The sequence below is a fragment of the Micropterus dolomieu genome, linkage group LG01 (genome assembly GCF_021292245.1).
Source record: "Micropterus dolomieu isolate WLL.071019.BEF.003 ecotype Adirondacks linkage group LG01, ASM2129224v1, whole genome shotgun sequence".
In the NCBI taxonomy this organism is placed as follows: Eukaryota; Metazoa; Chordata; class Actinopteri; order Centrarchiformes; family Centrarchidae; genus Micropterus; species Micropterus dolomieu.
This window is the reverse complement of record NC_060150.1, coordinates 12,459,694-12,476,891: the sequence shown is the minus strand read 5'-3', so window position 1 is coordinate 12,476,891 and position 17,198 is coordinate 12,459,694. Positions and strand designations below refer to the sequence as shown.

The following is a 17,198-nucleotide window of genomic DNA, read 5'->3' as shown; positions in this document are numbered from 1 at the left end:
ATTTTCATACCAACACCCGGCTGTAGCTTCATACTTAACAGACAGACAGGAGAGTGGTATCGATGGTCTATTCCAACTTTCTGCACAAAGAGAAGCGCCTTTTTATCTAAAGGTCAAACTATTCCTTTACATTTGCAGCAACATATTAGAGCTGCTGTGTATTTGCACATGTGACTTTTTACTTCCCTTACAGGATTATAAGTTTCCGCTTGAGAGAAGCTCTTCCTGCCTGTCCACTTCATAACCAAATTATCAGTCACTAACATCATCTCTGTAATGGTCCTTGATTGCTACAAGCCGACAACACACAATACTCTATATCAAGAATTCTTTCAGGAACAATTTCAAAACAGAGCAGTTTGTGTATTCTAATGCTTTTTCATTTATTATACAGTATATCTTCTTGACTGGTTCAGTCTGGCTCTACATTATAAACCCTGATCTCCAAAGTTCATTTAAGGACAAGACCTAAGCTGATATGAAACTGGTTTAAATGTTGTTAATTTCCTCCGCATTGCTTTCAGAGAGAAGCTTTAGTGTTAATTTAATTTGTGTTTCTTTCAAGTGTGGGACTTTTCTCCCCCTGCCAAGAACCATTTCTTGGAGGCAGCAGTGTTGTGCTGGCTCCTAGTTTTATTTATTTCTACATTTCTCACTTTGGCTCTTATTTTCACCTACTCTGTACGTGGGTTTTGGAACAGTTTTGATGTCACATATAATTGCCAAACTGGCTCTACATGTCAACTCAAAGGTCATTTATGAGACCAAACTGTGAGTCGAGTGTTAAAGTACTTCTGCAGCTTTTAGGCTGTTGACTGTTTTTATAATTTCTCTCCTGCTCAGGTCCAACACATTGTGACAGAAACCAGAGACAAGATCATGCAGTACAAGAGTAAGATGGCGGACGAGGCCGACCTGAGGCGGCGGCTGGCCAGTCTGGAAGAATCTGTCGAACTCCATGAACACATGAAGAGACAGGTCATTCACTGCTGCTGGGTGCCACCAGGGCTTCATGTAGTTTGGTTGTGTTAGTTTAATCTGAATTGAGCTGTGTGATGTACAATCATGTGATGTAATATAGCCATGGATGCATGACAATACTTTTGTGTAATGTATTACAGTTGCTATAATGTAATGTAAAATCATGCTAAGATAATAATGTTTTGTTTCAGGCTTTAGCAGAGTTTGAGATGTACAGACAGAGAATGGAGGATTCCCAGCTCTGCACCGAGGCCCAACACACACAGAGAGTGGTTTCTATGAGCAGAGAGGTAAAGCTTTACACACACACACACACACACACACACACACACACACACACACACACACACACACACACACACACACACACACACACACACACACACACACACACACAAATAAATTTAATCAGACAGCTTGTTAAAAGATTATGCTCTTGTTGTACTGGAAGGGTGGAGATAAATTGTTATTCCCTGACCCTGTTTAAACCTGACAAAGCATTTATTAAAATATTTTGCCCCATAAAATATTGTCTACTCAGTTGGGCTGCATCGTGCTTATCAGTACTAGTATGCAACTCTTGGCATGCCACTTGTTTCCACTGGCTTTAGGACGATTCTTAACTGGTATGTGACGTCGCTGTGGTACGGTATGCCTAACACATGATGTATATACTACTTTTGTAACAATAAATAAATATTTTGACATAATGTTCATTAGCATATAGCTAGTGTTAATGGTCAAACTTTGCTCAACGCGCTATACTAGTACAGGGTTGAATATGTAGCTGTGTTCAGCCCTGCTAACTTCATCAGTGTAGGCTGCCTATAGTGAGTGGTTATTTTCCAGTATAACATTATTTTTACAAGGTAACTGGAAAAAAGTGGTAGAAAAAGAAAAACATGTACATTTTAAAGGTAAATGCATTAATCTGTTGCACTTTGAGTGGAAAATGAAGTGGCTACATCTATGAAGAACTTTGTGAATACCAGTGGCATTCATGTCAGTGAAGCATGACTGACAAGCCATTTGTAAGTTGCACCAGAGACATTTTGGTTGTACTCAGCAGCAGCATATCCTAATAAGCAGTGGCATATGTCAGTAAGAATCTGTATATGCCTGTGAGAAGGGGTATCTGCCAGTGGAAAATGAGTCACTTAATTTTTTGAGCAACATTTCGACCACCTACAGGTCTTAATAAATAAATAAATACCCAAGGAAGGAAGGAAGGAAGGAAATGAGGGATATATTTAGCAAATTGACCAGTGACATCATAATCATCAAATCACTGTCAAATGTTTAAAGATATTCTTGGCAGATAATATAAAAATATCTTTGAATTATATAAATATTTTTTATAAGGATATCTGAAGGATATCTTTACACACATGAATTTGATAAGATAATTTTTCTAAATATACCCCTCCTTTGCTTCCCATGGGTATTTGTCTACAATGAATAAAAATAAAAGGGAGCTGTGATTCCAGAATTTTAGAATGAATGAATGAAGCTTTATTATTGTGTCATGCATATGAATACGCCCAGCCCACATGGGCTTACAAGACACCAACATTAATATACAGAAATAAAAAAAATTAATATACAAGATAGCCAGGTCCAGAGTACATCATATACATTGCTAACCAAATAGAGACAAGAGTTAGAAACGGAATAATAATAGTAATAGTACTAAAAGTATATATTCATACACAGATGTATTCGCCTTTACTCAAATAACCACCCATCTAAGCCCATAATCCTACACAGGACAAAATTAAATCTAGTTAAACAAACTAGCTTGCCTTCTTTTCCAAGCCTTTGATACAAAGTTTGCAAACTTAAATACATCATAGTTAAACAAGCATACTAATTTTTGATTATTAGCATACCAAAATATTTCAGGGATTTGTCGTGTAACTTCCAGAAACAAAGATTCTCTTAGATCATCATAATGTGTACAATACAAAAGGAAATGAGATAAGATTAGATTAGCACTTATCACACCAATTTTTTATGGAGGTCTACACGACTACTCCAACTTATTGTACCAAGTGCCATGAGCCAGTGGAACAGCAGGGTTGACCAAAAACTAACAGTGAATCTGTAAATGCCACTGGAACAGGAGTGGCACACCATCAGCCAGTTTGGATCTCGGTGATGCTGGACTCCTCTTTTATATATTGAACAAAATTATAAACGCAACACTTTTGTTTTTGCCCCCATTCATCATGAGCTGAACTCAAAGATCTTTCTGTATGCACACAATAGGCCTATTTCTCTCAAATATTGTTCATAAATCTGTCAAAATCTGTGTTGGTGAGCACTTCTCCTTTGCCGAGATCATCCATATGTGGCATATCAAGATGTTGATCGGATAGCGTGGGTATTGCACAGGTGTGCCTTAGGCTCCCCATAAATAAAAGGCCACTCGAAAAACTGTATTGGGGGGGGGGGTCTCCTTCGCATAGAGTTGATCAGGTTGTTGATTGTGGCCTGTGGAATGTTGGTCCACTCCTCTTCAACGGCTGTGCAAAGTTGCAGTCAGGTCGAGACCCCGATGAGGACAACGAGCATGCAGATGAGCTTCCCTGAGACCTTTCCTGACAGTTTGTGCAGAAATTCTTCGGTTATGCAAACTGATTGCTGCAGCAGCTGTCCAGGTGGCTGGTCTCAGACGATCTTGGAGGTGAAGATGCTAGATGTGCAGGTCCTGGGCTGGTGTGGTTACACGTGGTCTGCAGTTTTGAGGCCGGTTGGATGTACTGCCAAATTCTCTGAAACGCCTTTGGAGACGGCTTATGGTAGAGAAATGAACATTCAATTCACTGGCAACCTCTCTGATGGACTTTTCCTGCAGTCACCATGCCAATTGCACGCTCCCTCAAAACTTGCGACATCTGTCGCAATTAGCTGTGTGATGGAACTGCGCATTTGTATTCATAGAGAAAGTCGTAGATCTTTGAGTTCAGCTCATGATGAATGGGGGCAAAAACAAAAATGTTGTTTATAATTTTGTTCAGTGTATGATCCTTGCTTCCAAGATTGCAGGTACACGCTAAAATGAAACGCTGCGTGGCACAATGTCACGTGAATTGTTAAAGAATGTGTTAAGTGCAGAAATGTATATAAAGTTACGATAAAACCATGTAGAATGTAAAAAGATGTAGCATAACTAAATATCAATCAAACATGATTGCATGCATCATATTATATCATGTCATGTGTCATGTCGCCATATGACATAATGTCATACACACCGGCTTTGTAGAGTCTGATGGCAGTGGGCATAAATGAACACCAGGAGTGTTTTTAGATTTAGTGATGAGCTGGTGGCTGAATGAGCTCAGTTCATCATCAGTTCATCTATATTGGGATTGGTGTAAGTTAGCGTTGGTCTGGTCTCTCGTCTTCCTCTCTGCCACTGCCTTCACACTGTCCACCTTCAGCTTGACCAAAGAGATGCTTCTTTACCAACCTGAACGAGTCTGCTGGCATCACATGCCATCACATCTCATGTTACATTTTTGTGTATTTTTTCGACCTCACGTCTGTCAGATCTTTTGATATAACAGCAAACACGGACACGTTTCTTTGTTGCAGCCGTTTCAACACTTTGAGGTGTAGAGTAGCTGTAAGCATTTGTTTTGGCACTGAGAGAAATAACACATAAGTAAGCTGAAAGCATAATAGAACTAAATATTATGCACTTTTTCATTTATTCCAGAGGGATTTTCAAGAGACGCTGTGAGCGTTTAGCTTGGCACAGGTAGAGACAGGATTGGCAGCAACACACAAACGATCAAACGGAATAGGATATGTTTCGTGGTTTCAATAGGTGGAGGAGATGCGTCGGGATTTTGAGGAGAAGCTGCGGGCGTTCAGCCAGGCTCAGGCCCAGTTTGAGGCGGATAAACGGCGAGCGCTGGAGGAGCTGAGGGCCGCCCACCGCCAGGAGGTGGAGGAACTCCTCAACAACCAGCAGAACCAGAGCGCCACCTCCACCGAAGACCAGGAGAAACTGGCCGAGCTCCATAGACAAGAGGTGGGCCAAGAGTGAGAGAGAGGAAGGAAGATAGATGTGTTTTGGAAGGCATTTTTGGATTGAAGCATGTTATCTTTGGCTTTGTGGAGAGTTTTTTCAGCAAGTTACTTGTTGGGGTAATTGCTGTTTTGGAGATTTATAATAGCATGAAAATCAAAAAACAAAATAGGGTTGTTGTTGGTGTATTTGGCTTATGAGTACATAAACCTGCAGTGGTAATAATCTGGCAATGGACCTTTGTTGCATGTCATCCCCTTCTTTTAATCCCATTTTTCTTTTCTTCTCAACTGTTAACTATCTAATATAGCATATTTACCAAAGACTAATCTTTTAAAAAACAATAAATAACTATATGTTTGCAGTTGGTATTCCAAAGATCTCTTAATGTATTTTGGCAGTTTTGAGTCACTATCAAAAACATTCAAATCGGAAAAAAGACTCGCTCTTCATTTATGCGTCTTCCTGTGTAGGTGGATGCATTAATGGAGAGGGTGGAGGAGCTAACGAAGGATAAGGTCCGTCTGGTGGAAGAATACGAGGCCAAGCTGGGCAAGGCTCAGGAGTATTATGAGAGGGAGCTGGAGGCCATGAGGAGAACACACCAGCTCACCACTGAGAACCTGCTGGCCTGGAAAAGGACTGAGGTGAAACAACAACATAGAAACAAAAAACAAGAAAGCTGCCTTTTATCAACATTAGCATTCATTTGGAGTCATGTTTGTACAATGTTCACTCTCCTTTTAGCTCTGTTTCAGTCTGCACCAACCCCTGAGAGAACTACTATAGCATCCAGTGGGTTTATCAGAGCTGCCTGGTGTTTTTGCAGCCATATATAATGTCTTCATGAGTGAATGTGATCCTCTGCCCATGTGCAGGTTGAGCTTCGTAAGGAGTTCCAGGCTCAGGAAGCAGCGCTTCAGCGCTCGCTGTCCAAGCTGAGGAGTGAGGTTCAGAAAGCACAGGAGGAGGCCAGAGAGAACCGAGACAAGACCAACAGACTGCAGACATCACTGGCCAATGCAGAGGGAACTATCAAGGTGTGTGTGTGTGTGTGTGTGTGTTTGTGTATTGCTAGATGAATAAGTGGCTGAACATCATGCACTTCTTTTTAGGACAAATACTCACACTGTTAAATTTGAATTAAAATGAAAAAGACCAAAATAAGAACATTCAACATCTGATTCACCAAACATGTATACAACACAGATTTTTTGTAACCACATGAAAACAGTGCTAAGCCATGGTGCTGCTACCCATTTCTTCTTGTATTTGCAGCATTGCCAACAAAGCACACGCAGTACGATAGTCTTCTTTTGGGTACATTTGGGTAGGAAAGTGGGCTAAATTGGATGAAAAACTGTTGCAGAAAACAGAGAAAAAAGTAAAAGCCTCAGGGCAAACAATGTATTCGAGAATCTCAGAGTGGTTAGAAACTTAATGTGGTGTGCACTGATGGTCCTGCAGGCAAATATATATAGTGTGAATAGCTGGATAGGTTTATGTGACTCTAGGCTGTGGTGGGAGAAATACGGCTGGGTTTTAAAATACCAAATGTTGGATTGCTGTGGTGTAATTGTACATCTGTGTGTTTCTGCGTGTGCTGCAGAATCTACACAAGCAGCTGGAAGAAGCCATCCAGGATGGAGAGATCTGGGTGATGCAGCTGAAGGACACAGAGTATGAACTAGAGGGCAGCAGGGAACGAGTTCAACAGCAGGCAACTGAAATCCTCCATAAAGCCAGTAAGATGTGCTTCTTCCTGTTTTCCACATCTGTTAAAGGGAATTCAGCATGGGGCTTATTCTCATGTTTTATAATATTCACGATAACATTTTAGTCATCACTTAATCGTAGAGATTCAGAAAAAATAGTCTCAGGTAAGAACTGAGATGTCATTTGGGGCAAGGTGAGTCCTACAGCATTCTACAGATCTTACATTTATCAGATGTAATGTGAGACGAATATGAGAATATGAGTATGTCTTTATTTTACCAAACTGCAAAAATAAACTGGAAAAGGAACACTGCGTGCAGTTGGCATTTACTGCCAAGAGAAACTCCCGTGGCTAATTGCAAATTGACCCAAACATAAGTATCAAGAAACTACATGTATGTAGCCACATTTTTGAAAGGGATAACTACCTACACCAGGAGCCACATACCTTAAAACTGTGTAGATTCACCAATGAAATGACGAAAGGTCAGATTTATACATACACATGGTTCTGTTTTATTAATATCAGTCATTGTGAATCTGTACATTTGCAAAAGCCTGATTTCCTCTCCTGTAGCTGATCATAAATAGTGCAGATTCAGACATTGCATATAATTACTCCTGTCTGCTCTACCGGTCTTAGAAGAAGTGCGCTTTCATGGATTGTGTTGCAATGGCGAGGGCAAGACAGCGCCAGAGCAGCCTACATTATGTGCATTTATAGCGCCCATATAGTTAATTTGTCACATGTACCTGCTAACCATCATCAGCAGTGATAACCCAATCATTATTGCCAAAGGTAATCAATGATTTAGTTAATTTAGACTTTACAACGCCACTTCACATGAAAGGTCACCATGAAAAGAAAAGAAATGCAAGAGAGTAAAATGATGACTTCAGATTGATCACACAACTTAAGAAAATGCACCTTTGATAGGCATTTTACTAGCTAGATGTATTTGCATGTAGGAAATGTTGTATACATGGATTTTGTGAATATGCATTGTTTCTACATGTGGCCCTACAGTAGGTCGGATTAAAACAACTGGAATCTACATACATTCCTGGATTTGGGAGCTACATGAATTTGACCAGTAGTCATGAATGAACAACAAATAATTTAGTCAATCAATTTTTTTTTATGGCTATACTGTAGGACAGTCTGTAGAGCACCTTCTGCTTAACTGTAACTAAGTGGAGCCTTTTTGCCACGAGTAGATTAAATTAGATTAGACTTTATTGTCCCCAGAGGGAAATTCTTTTTCATAGCCTGTCCATCACCAATCAACATTCAACATTATCCTCCCCACATAACATTTCCCAACAAATGTAAACCACAAACAGCAAGAACAACAACAGACAGGACAGGTTAGAATAAGAGTGTCCTCATGGAGACACCATGTTTAGGGCTGCTCTTTCTTTGGTATGCTATGGGAGTAAGCAGAATAAGAGCCTCATATAAACTGGCTTGTTTGAAAAGAAGTTTGATTCCATTTCAAAGCACTGGATTAAACATTTTATAATCCTTTTTAAAGACATTTGTCATGTAAACTCTCTTTTGACTACTTTCTCTTTTTGGAGCATCTGCACCACACTTCTTTCCCTTCCTATTTACCAGACCTCTACCACTTTTAAGTCTTACTCAGGGGAACCTTTGAAAAGCCGATACTTTTGGGGAGAACACAGAAGGCTCGCCTCCTGTTCTCCAGTTGCAGAATATGTTGACGTAACTGTTGCCTCAGCACTAAAGCAATAATAATGCCAAATGCTCAAATACATTTTAAAGGTTGCCAGATTTGTGTTCAGTGTGTCCATCAGGTTAAAGCTGCTCTAATTGCTAACTGTAGTGCCTCTTTGACAGACTTGGGATTTTGATTTGACTGTTTCCAGGTCAGATTGGCTCCCTGCAGGCCACCCAGATGGCCCACGAGGCGACCATCAGGAACCTGGACCAGGAGCAGAGCCGTCTAAAGGAGAAGATCAGCAGGCTGGAGGAAGAGAGGGAGGCTCTGCTCAACCAGAGCCAGGTCGCCAGTGAACAGCACAGACAACATGTGCTCAAGCTAGAACAGGTACTATTAACCCGTCCTTAATTCCAGTCCAGGTCATGAATCATCTAAAACCAACTTCTTATCTCCTCCTTTTCTTCTCCTCAGTCTCTGCGTGAGGAGCACCAGGGCTACGAGAAGGAGCTCTCGAGGCTGAGGGCCCACTATGAGGAGGAGGCTCTTCGCTTCAGGGAGGCGCAGGTCAGAGCGCTGGAGGAAATGGAGGAGAAACATAAGGCCATGAGGGAGGAGGCGCAGCAGGAGAAAGAGGAGGAGAAAAAGCTCCTCATGACGGTGAGTCCAATGTTAGGATTTGGTGTTTCGGCTAAAAAGTCCTTGATAATCTTGTCAAATTATCCAAGATCGCAATGTACTTTCACGCCCAAAAAGAAATAAAACATGTATAATAGATAAGTTGTGGTAGAAAAGCATCAATCATGTAAATGACATGGGTTTCTTTTCGTTTCAGTGTACTTGCAGTGGCTCCCTTATAAAAGCCACCAGTTATGTTTGTGATATCATCTGTTAATACAAGATATTGCCAAGTTTTGCAATCCATTTTAAGAAAGTAATATTCCACTATTGCAAAGGAGTATAGAGAAGTGTTTTATTGCTTTCCCCCCAAAATAAATAACTAACATAAACAAACATGGTCTGCCAATACTTTGAACAACGTTATCCTTGAAGATATGTACACACATCAATGCACACACATACAGAATCGATGACAGCCGACAGAACATTACTGCAGTTCACATAATTTATATCATTGATCTCTACACTGTACATTTTCTTAAATTGAATAATGCTTGAACATTTTAAGTCTTCCCCCAATGAATTCACAATCTGACTGCACTTACTGAAATCTGCTTTAACAAATGAATATTCATATTGAGTTTTGTCCCTCTTTGATCATCATTGTTCGTGTAATAATCTGTTTTTAATTCAATTCAAATTTTCAGTTTTGGCTGTTAATATGTTCCATTGAATCCACCTTATTTATAATTTGTATTGCTCTTTTCTCCTAATATACATAATGGTTTTATATTAGTTGTATGTCTTGCCCCACACCAACATACAGTAACAACATTTGAAGAACCTTGTAATCCCACATTTACTTTGCTTTGCTCACGATTGCTAAACACTTTTATCTTTATATGAACTATGTGAGATTCAAGATTCATTATACATGTTAATTAAAAAACATTAAACACAATAATCAGGAAGGAATATACAAGGGATGTTTGATATTTAGAAAATCATTACTTTTAAAGTCTAAACAATTTGGCAAAAATAACTGTACTAATTTTTCTATGGTTTGAGATGTGGTGTCGACATACAGTATATCAAATCTACAGATTGGTTTGAATTAATGCTGTGTAAGTGAGTTATCCTTAAAGAAAGAAATACTGTCACGGCTGTGTTTCTCTGCGTTACCATATTGCTGAATCTTGCATTACAAACTGCTGTTGTATTGTATTTTGAGATGTGTTTGTCTTAACTCTTTGTTTGCCCTTTTTTGAAAGTAAAAATTAACCATATATACAACATGGCGACAAAACATGGAACAGGAAACAATTGAAGTTAGTTAAATTTTCATATAAAACCAGTAATTAGCCTCTCTGGGCTCTTTTGTATCTATCTTTTCAGTGCAGCAACATCAGCAATTGAATTTCCTCATCAGAGCAAGTGGCCTCAGTCGTTTAAGAAATATGTATCTCTTAAGAAACGAGCAGCTCCCTCAACTGACTACACACATTTAATTAGATCAGCATTAAGACTAAGATGTGAAAACAACATCACTCTCCCCCTGTGTTTCCATCTGCAGCTTCCACTCTGTCATCCTGTTTTTTTATTTTTTCTTCCTCCTGTTTTCACTCCTCATCCTCTCTGCCCTGCATGAAGGTGGCTGCATGAAGGGAATACAAATGTCCTTGTTGCCAAAGTAGCAACAACAACAACAACAGATCAGATTACATATGTAGGCTAAATTGATTTACCAGGATTTATTTACCAAAACAGCATTATGTTAGCAACAGCAAATGGTTGTACCTTGGAGGACTCTACTGTTTCTTACTAGTCTCAATTTATTATTCTGCTGTCTTTCTAGCATCTTTCTGTATGAACGTGATCAGTTAATCAGCGTTAGATGAAAGTACTGCAGGAAAAGGAAAGTAAGAGTGAAGCGAAACCCAAAACCAGGGAGATTCTGTAACAAACTACAAAACTAATAGGGGCTAAGCACCGTGATGATGGATTTTAGCCATAGACTGTATAAAAAAATATAAAATTTTAGCCTCAAATGGGTACTCCAGCAATTTAGTGTTGAACTTCCATAAAGTTGGGGGACTCGTTAGAGACAGATAAATAAAACCGTGTCCAAAACAGTGCAGCAGAGGCTGAGAAATCCTGACTGTTTAGTCCCTAGTGTGGGTCAAGCTCCAAAAACAATGTATGTTTCAGTAGCCGGCGATGCAGCCGCCTCGTTAACACCCACGTCCTTCAAATATCCTCAGCTCAGTTGGTAACTAAAAATGAAGCTTAGATACTTTCTCAGACTTGACTAAGCTCCTCCAGAGCCACATAAGACAATATAAAACTGCTTTTGATTGTTAAATCGATGGCGATTAACATCATGCAACAAAAAGTCGCCAAAGGCAACAAGCATCAGCTATGAGTGCATATATTGAATTAAACTGTTTTACGTTTGACAGTACATCTGAAGCTCCATTTGCACTGGATGTATTTCTCTTGAGGAGGTGGAGTGATTTTTAACATTAACTGCACTGGTCAACGATTTTAAATCCTGAAATAACTACAGCTGCATTTACCTGCAGTTATTCACGTTCTTGTATTTAAAAGTGGATCTCAACTGGACTTTTGTGTGGAAATGGTGTAAGCTGAAAGACGAAAACATGTTAACACCGACAAATAGGCTTATTTGGGAACTCCCTAAAAGCTCATCATATGTGTACAGTAATGTCAGCCACAGGTTTGTACTGATATTCTCTTTTGGCTACTCCTGCACAATGTCTGTCAACCACATCCTGTCATTTTGTAATGCAGTCCAGAACAATTAGTTAAATTACAATGATTATTCCCCTCCTCCAGTTACAGTATTAATCCTGTTCGAATCCTGGGGCTTGAAGGGGACATGTTATACTGCATTTAAAGCCCTATATTGTAGTTTTGTGGTTCTCTACTTATACTTACCTTCATGCAGGCCCTCATTTTAGCCTCTTTCTGAATACTAAAGCCACTAAATAACTAAATGTAATAAATTTTACATTATAAGACGCATCTTTTTCATCCTGTTTCTATGAGTTCTTCAGCATTTATGACATTTATGACCAGTTGCTGTCTGGACTAATAATGCTCGAGCCTGTTATTTCTTTTTGAGAACATAAATAAACACATAAGGAGCAGTAAAAAGTGCTCACAGAGTTGCCCGTCAGCCTATATGACTTCATGCTCTGTGTTTGTAATAACGAAACAGACCAGAAATAAAAGGCAACATTTTGTTGATAATCACAGGATCCCACATGCTGATGGCCCTAATGAGCGGTAGTCGCTATCTGATTGGTCAGCAGTTTATTTTGTCCTGGAGTGGTAGAAGAGGAGGGCTTGTTTACAGCACATTAAACCCAATTTGTCCACGCTCATTTGGCTCCACCTGCATTCAGCGGACATTAACAAATCCCATTGATTCTGGAGCTTGTTGACACTCAAGACTATTCTTTTAACATTGCAGCTATTTGTCTAAAATGAAGACATAGTTTCTGCCTCTGAAATGATTACACACTTTTTGAGTTTTAAATAATTTTGAACTCCGTGCTCTCTCTCTGTCTCTTCCTATATTTCTCCTCTTTTATAACATTTTTCATCCCGCAGCCCCTTCTTGAGCGCATAGCTCCAGTGCTGTTTGAAGATGACTGCTAATTGGTTAATTCTCATTGACATTAAATCCTGCCTCCAAGCCAAGCGAGAGCGTTGAGCATGTGGGTGTGTGTTTATAGATTCCCTGAAAGAAAAAAGCAATGGAGAGAACAGATGGAGATAGCGGCACGAGAGAAATTATGAAAAAAAGTATATATTATGTAAGCCAGAACAGCGCCGTGCCTCATCTTTAGATTAATGTCTGTTTTTATTTGGAGCGAAATTAGAGAGGATGCAGGAAGATGGAGAGGGTGAGATGAAAAGGTAGAAAGGGATGGATGGTGGAGAGGTAAAGAAGACAGAACTGGTCATTTGACAGATGTAAAAGATGGACATCATGACAGCAAGTTTCTAAACCAAGGCAATAAAATCTTGTTCGATGTCAGTGTCAACAGTATGGATTGTCTCATTGAATGCAGCAGCAGGTTAAAACTAGGGCTAAGACTAGGATTCTTTTTTTTATTGTTAAATCTAATTAATCTGATGCGTTTTTTTCTCTATTAATCATTTGGTTGATAAAATAAAATTGTGAAAAATATCCATCACAATTTCCTAAAACCCAAGGTGAAGGTGTCAGATGCTTTGTTTTGTTTAATGAACAGTCTAAAACCTGAAGATATTAAATTTGCTATAATATCAACAAGGAAAGACAAATTCTTACATTTGAGAAGCTGGTTCCATCAAAATGTTTGGCATTTTACATTTACAGAGGCAGGCAGAGGGGTTGAAGGAGTGGGGGAGATTCTCATTGGCCTCGTGTCCTACCCCTGGAGCCCCGGGCGTCGGGGGTGCTATGGGGTTGGTGACGGCCTTGCCTGATCTGGGGTGGGCTGGGGGGGGTCGGGGCTCCCCTGGTGTGGGGGCCCGCCCTTGACCTAGGGTTCTGGGGACTCGGGCTTGTGGCCTTTGCTCATTTCTGGGCGGGTGGTGTGTCCCTGGGCCTGGGGGCCCGTTGTCTCCTCTCCTTGCCTGGGCCCTCTTCGGCAGAGGTGAGGCTCCCGCTGCTTCCCCCTGCCAGCTCTCTCACGGTGGGGGCATTCGGGAGTCTCTGGGGCGCATGGCCGGTGTTGTCGGGGTAGGTTTTGGTGCTCCTCCTTGGGGGTGCTTGACTGGGGGGGGCTGGGCCCCTGTCCGGGGATGAGATCGGCCTCGGAGGCTGCTGTCACTGCCTGCATTGTAGGGAGGGATGCCTCTGGCTGGGCTGGGGGACCGTTGGCCTGGTTCTCCCGCGTTATCGCTCCCTGGCGGCAGGGAGCTTCCCGGCACGGCTTTCTGCTGTTCTTCCTTGGGGCGGGGTACAGCTTCCCCCGGGACATGCGGTCTGGGGTCCTTTGCGCTTTGGGGGGTCGCGGGGTGCCCTGGCTTCTGGAGGTGGGGGTCTCTGCGCGGGTTGATCCGATTGCGGTTTGGTGAGCTGCAGTGGGATTGTGGGGCGATTGTCGATGCATCTTGATGCATTATGCTTTTCCCCTGGGCAGGGTCTCTGGATGGCTGCTGGGCGTTTAGTTTGTGCATTGGAATCCGGGGGAGGCATTTCCTCGTTGGCTTGGAGGGACCTGTTTGCGTCCCTGTTTTGCTTCGTTGGCCTCGGATCCGTGCTTCCCCATTTCTCTGTCGGCCAGTTGTTGGACCCCTCTGGATACTGAGGTATATAGTTAGTTTTCAGGATGTGCAGTGTGGGTGCAGGGCAGGGCTGTGCTCCGGTTTGTTCTGGGTTTGTGCCTGGAGTTCTCGGCCCTTGACGGGTGGGTGGGTTGTTGGTGGGATGCAGCTGAGCTAGTTGATTTTGCCTCGTTGCTGGTTTGTCTGGTGTTGCACGGCGGCCAGGGGGCGTGCTGGGCATGGGGGATGTCGGCTGGCGCCGGTGGCCTTATTTTTTTCTGGCGGTTGGGGTGACGGCGGACTTTTATTGGCCGGTGCACGGTGACCTGTGCGGGAGCGTTTGCTGCCGGGCTGGGACTTGCTGCTGGTGTTTCTCTCTCCGCTGGCTTTCGCTGTCGTGTTGTTCCGTTTGCTCTCTCTCGTTTGCCCGACCTCGCACGCGGGATTCGCGGGGGGCTGCTGGGCATTGGGTGTTGCCGTGCTCGTGCAGTGTGCGTGTTGGGCTCGTCACTTGTGCATTGGTGTTGATGATTGCGTGGCATTTGGGCATTTTGGTTGTTCGCTGCGCGGCGGTGGGGTGCTGGGTGGGGGGGGGGCACTGGTCTATGTTGTGTGCGCGCCGCGGTCGGTCCGGGCGCTGCTCTTCCACGGGTTACGCTTTTTGCGTTCCGTCTGCATTATGTTGTCAACTGGCATTTGGGTCGGGGTCTTCTGCGTTTGCATCGCGGTGCATCTGGGAGTCTTTGTTTATTTTTGATTGATTTATTCTTTTTCTTTCTCCCACCCCTATTGGCTACTGGGGTTCTTGCCTGCCTGTTACAGTCGTGGCGTCCCACTCTCACTAACAACTACATTCTTTAACAAGCTTATGCGCACACACATGTACACACACACACATTCACCCACACGCACACAGACACACACAGACACAAACAAATGTAGGTTGTCCCTGGTAGAATTATTCCTGATGCTTTTCTTTCAGTTACTTATTTAAATTAATTATTATTCCAGCTCTCGTGGCTGTGCTGTGTTGCTTATTTAGTGTGTGTGACTGTTTCTTGTTTTCATTTTTCTCTTAGTTGTCTTACTATGTCAGCTGTTTATTGCTGCTGTTCGGCTGGTTGTCTTTTACTATTATTATTATTTTTATTGTTGGTTTTTGTTTGTGTTTGTTTGTTGTTGTTTTTCTCCTCCCCAAGCCCCCCTCTCTGTTCTATTGCAGGTTTCGTTGCTTTCTGCAATTGGTGTTTCCCACAGCTTTTCCCTGTTGTCCCCACCTTCCATCCCCCTTTCCCCCTTCTCTTACAGGTGTTGTCCTTTCTCTGTGCTGTCTGTTTGTGCCCCCCCATCCCCGTGTCTGCCCCCCTGTCCGGCCCGGTGACAAATCAATACATAATTAAATAAATAATAATAATAAAAAAAAATAAAATAAAAAAATGTTTGGCATTTTTGCTGGAAAAATGACATGGTATTGCAGCTCTATTTAAAACCACTCACGCTAAATCTTATTCTCTCTTTGATCCCACAGGGGATATAAAAGGAGAACCAGAATTTGTATAGATAATACAAACGATTTTTTTCATTATCGATTAATGTGTCGATCATTTTCACAAATAATTGATTTTTGATCTTTGGTCTTTAAAATGTCAGAAAATGGTGAAAAATGTCGATCAGTGTTTCCCAAAGTCCAAGGTGACATCCATAACCCAAATGTATTCAGTTTACTGTCATAGAAAATGTAAATATTTGAGAATTTACACATTTGTAATCGATGAATGACATGATGACTGAACAACAAATCGATTATCAAAATAGTTAGCGAACTATTAATTTAATAGTTTACAACTAATTGATTAATCGACTAGTGACTGTAGCTCTTATATATAAACTCTTTTTAATTTAATTTTAATTATATGGGATATGGTTTAATCTTGTCTTTATCTATGTTTTATTTTAAGGGTATTTATTCTCAATGTTTTTGTAATCAGAGGTGGTTTATTAGTAATTTCCATGTTTTTCAGTATGAATAAATTGAACCTTGAACCTTGTCAAAGGCTGGTTGCGGCATTATGCTTGTGCATGTACTGTAATTGGGTAAAGAAAGAGGATGTGGATTACTGGTTGCTCCCATGTGGGTAAGATAAGATGGGTGGCTGCTTTGTAGGCTGTTCACGGGATGTGAGAAGGGAGACGTAGCCTGGAAAGATTCTCATTGTTTCAACTTGCGTGTTTCATAACATCAGACAAGTCGGGGTGGTGAATAATGATCGTAATGTAAACACTGAACCAATATTTTACTAGTTGAAGTTGGCAATATGTGACTGTTGTGTGTACATGTAACATTTTATATGGTGATATTAATAGAAATGTATTGTGATAAAGCAAACTTTCTGGAAATACAATCTACAAACTATATAGATAAAATAAACAGATGGGAATGACACTCAGCTCAAATCTGACAAATCAATGTACATTGATGCCAAAATCCTGTAAATTCAGGATAATTTGTTACAGTGTGTTGTGTGCTAGGGCTGGACTCAGGAGCAAATGGAGTTGTGGTAGGCGAGGCAGGTGTGGAGTCCAGGGCTGGTGGTGTGGCAGGTAGCAAAGGTGAAGGCAACTCCAAATTGTGCACAGAGAGGAATGGAGGTTAACACAGAGGAATCCGCAATATACCAGAGGGTTAGCCAAGGGTACGTTACCACAAGGGTGACTAAAACAAACTGGCACTGGCTGCCTGGATCTCAGGAGAACTTGAGCTGGAGCTTGATTAGATGATCACTTGCAGCCGCACCTGAGAGCCAGGTGCCCTGGAGAAACCCCCCCCCCACACACACACACACACACACACCCCCCACTAACAAGGGAGATAAAAC

The 17,198-nt window shown here is 41.5% G+C and overlaps 1 protein-coding gene across 7 annotated transcripts in view; it reads left to right on the top strand.

The window, feature by feature from the left end:
- fam184aa (family with sequence similarity 184 member Aa) overlaps positions 1-17,198 on the top strand; it is a 63,560-nt gene that overhangs the window by 9,924 nt on the left and 36,438 nt on the right. For all 7 annotated transcript variants that reach the window (XM_046057820.1, XM_046057812.1, XM_046057839.1 and 4 more), the window contains 8 exons: positions 844-978; positions 1,173-1,271; positions 4,817-5,023; positions 5,494-5,667; positions 5,899-6,060; positions 6,630-6,765; positions 8,627-8,808; positions 8,893-9,078. In XM_046057820.1, coding sequence (XP_045913776.1) covers positions 844-978; positions 1,173-1,271; positions 4,817-5,023; positions 5,494-5,667; positions 5,899-6,060; positions 6,630-6,765; positions 8,627-8,808; positions 8,893-9,078 — 1,281 coding nt within the window. The remainder of the gene's footprint in view (positions 1-843; positions 979-1,172; positions 1,272-4,816; positions 5,024-5,493; positions 5,668-5,898; positions 6,061-6,629; positions 6,766-8,626; positions 8,809-8,892; positions 9,079-17,198) is intronic.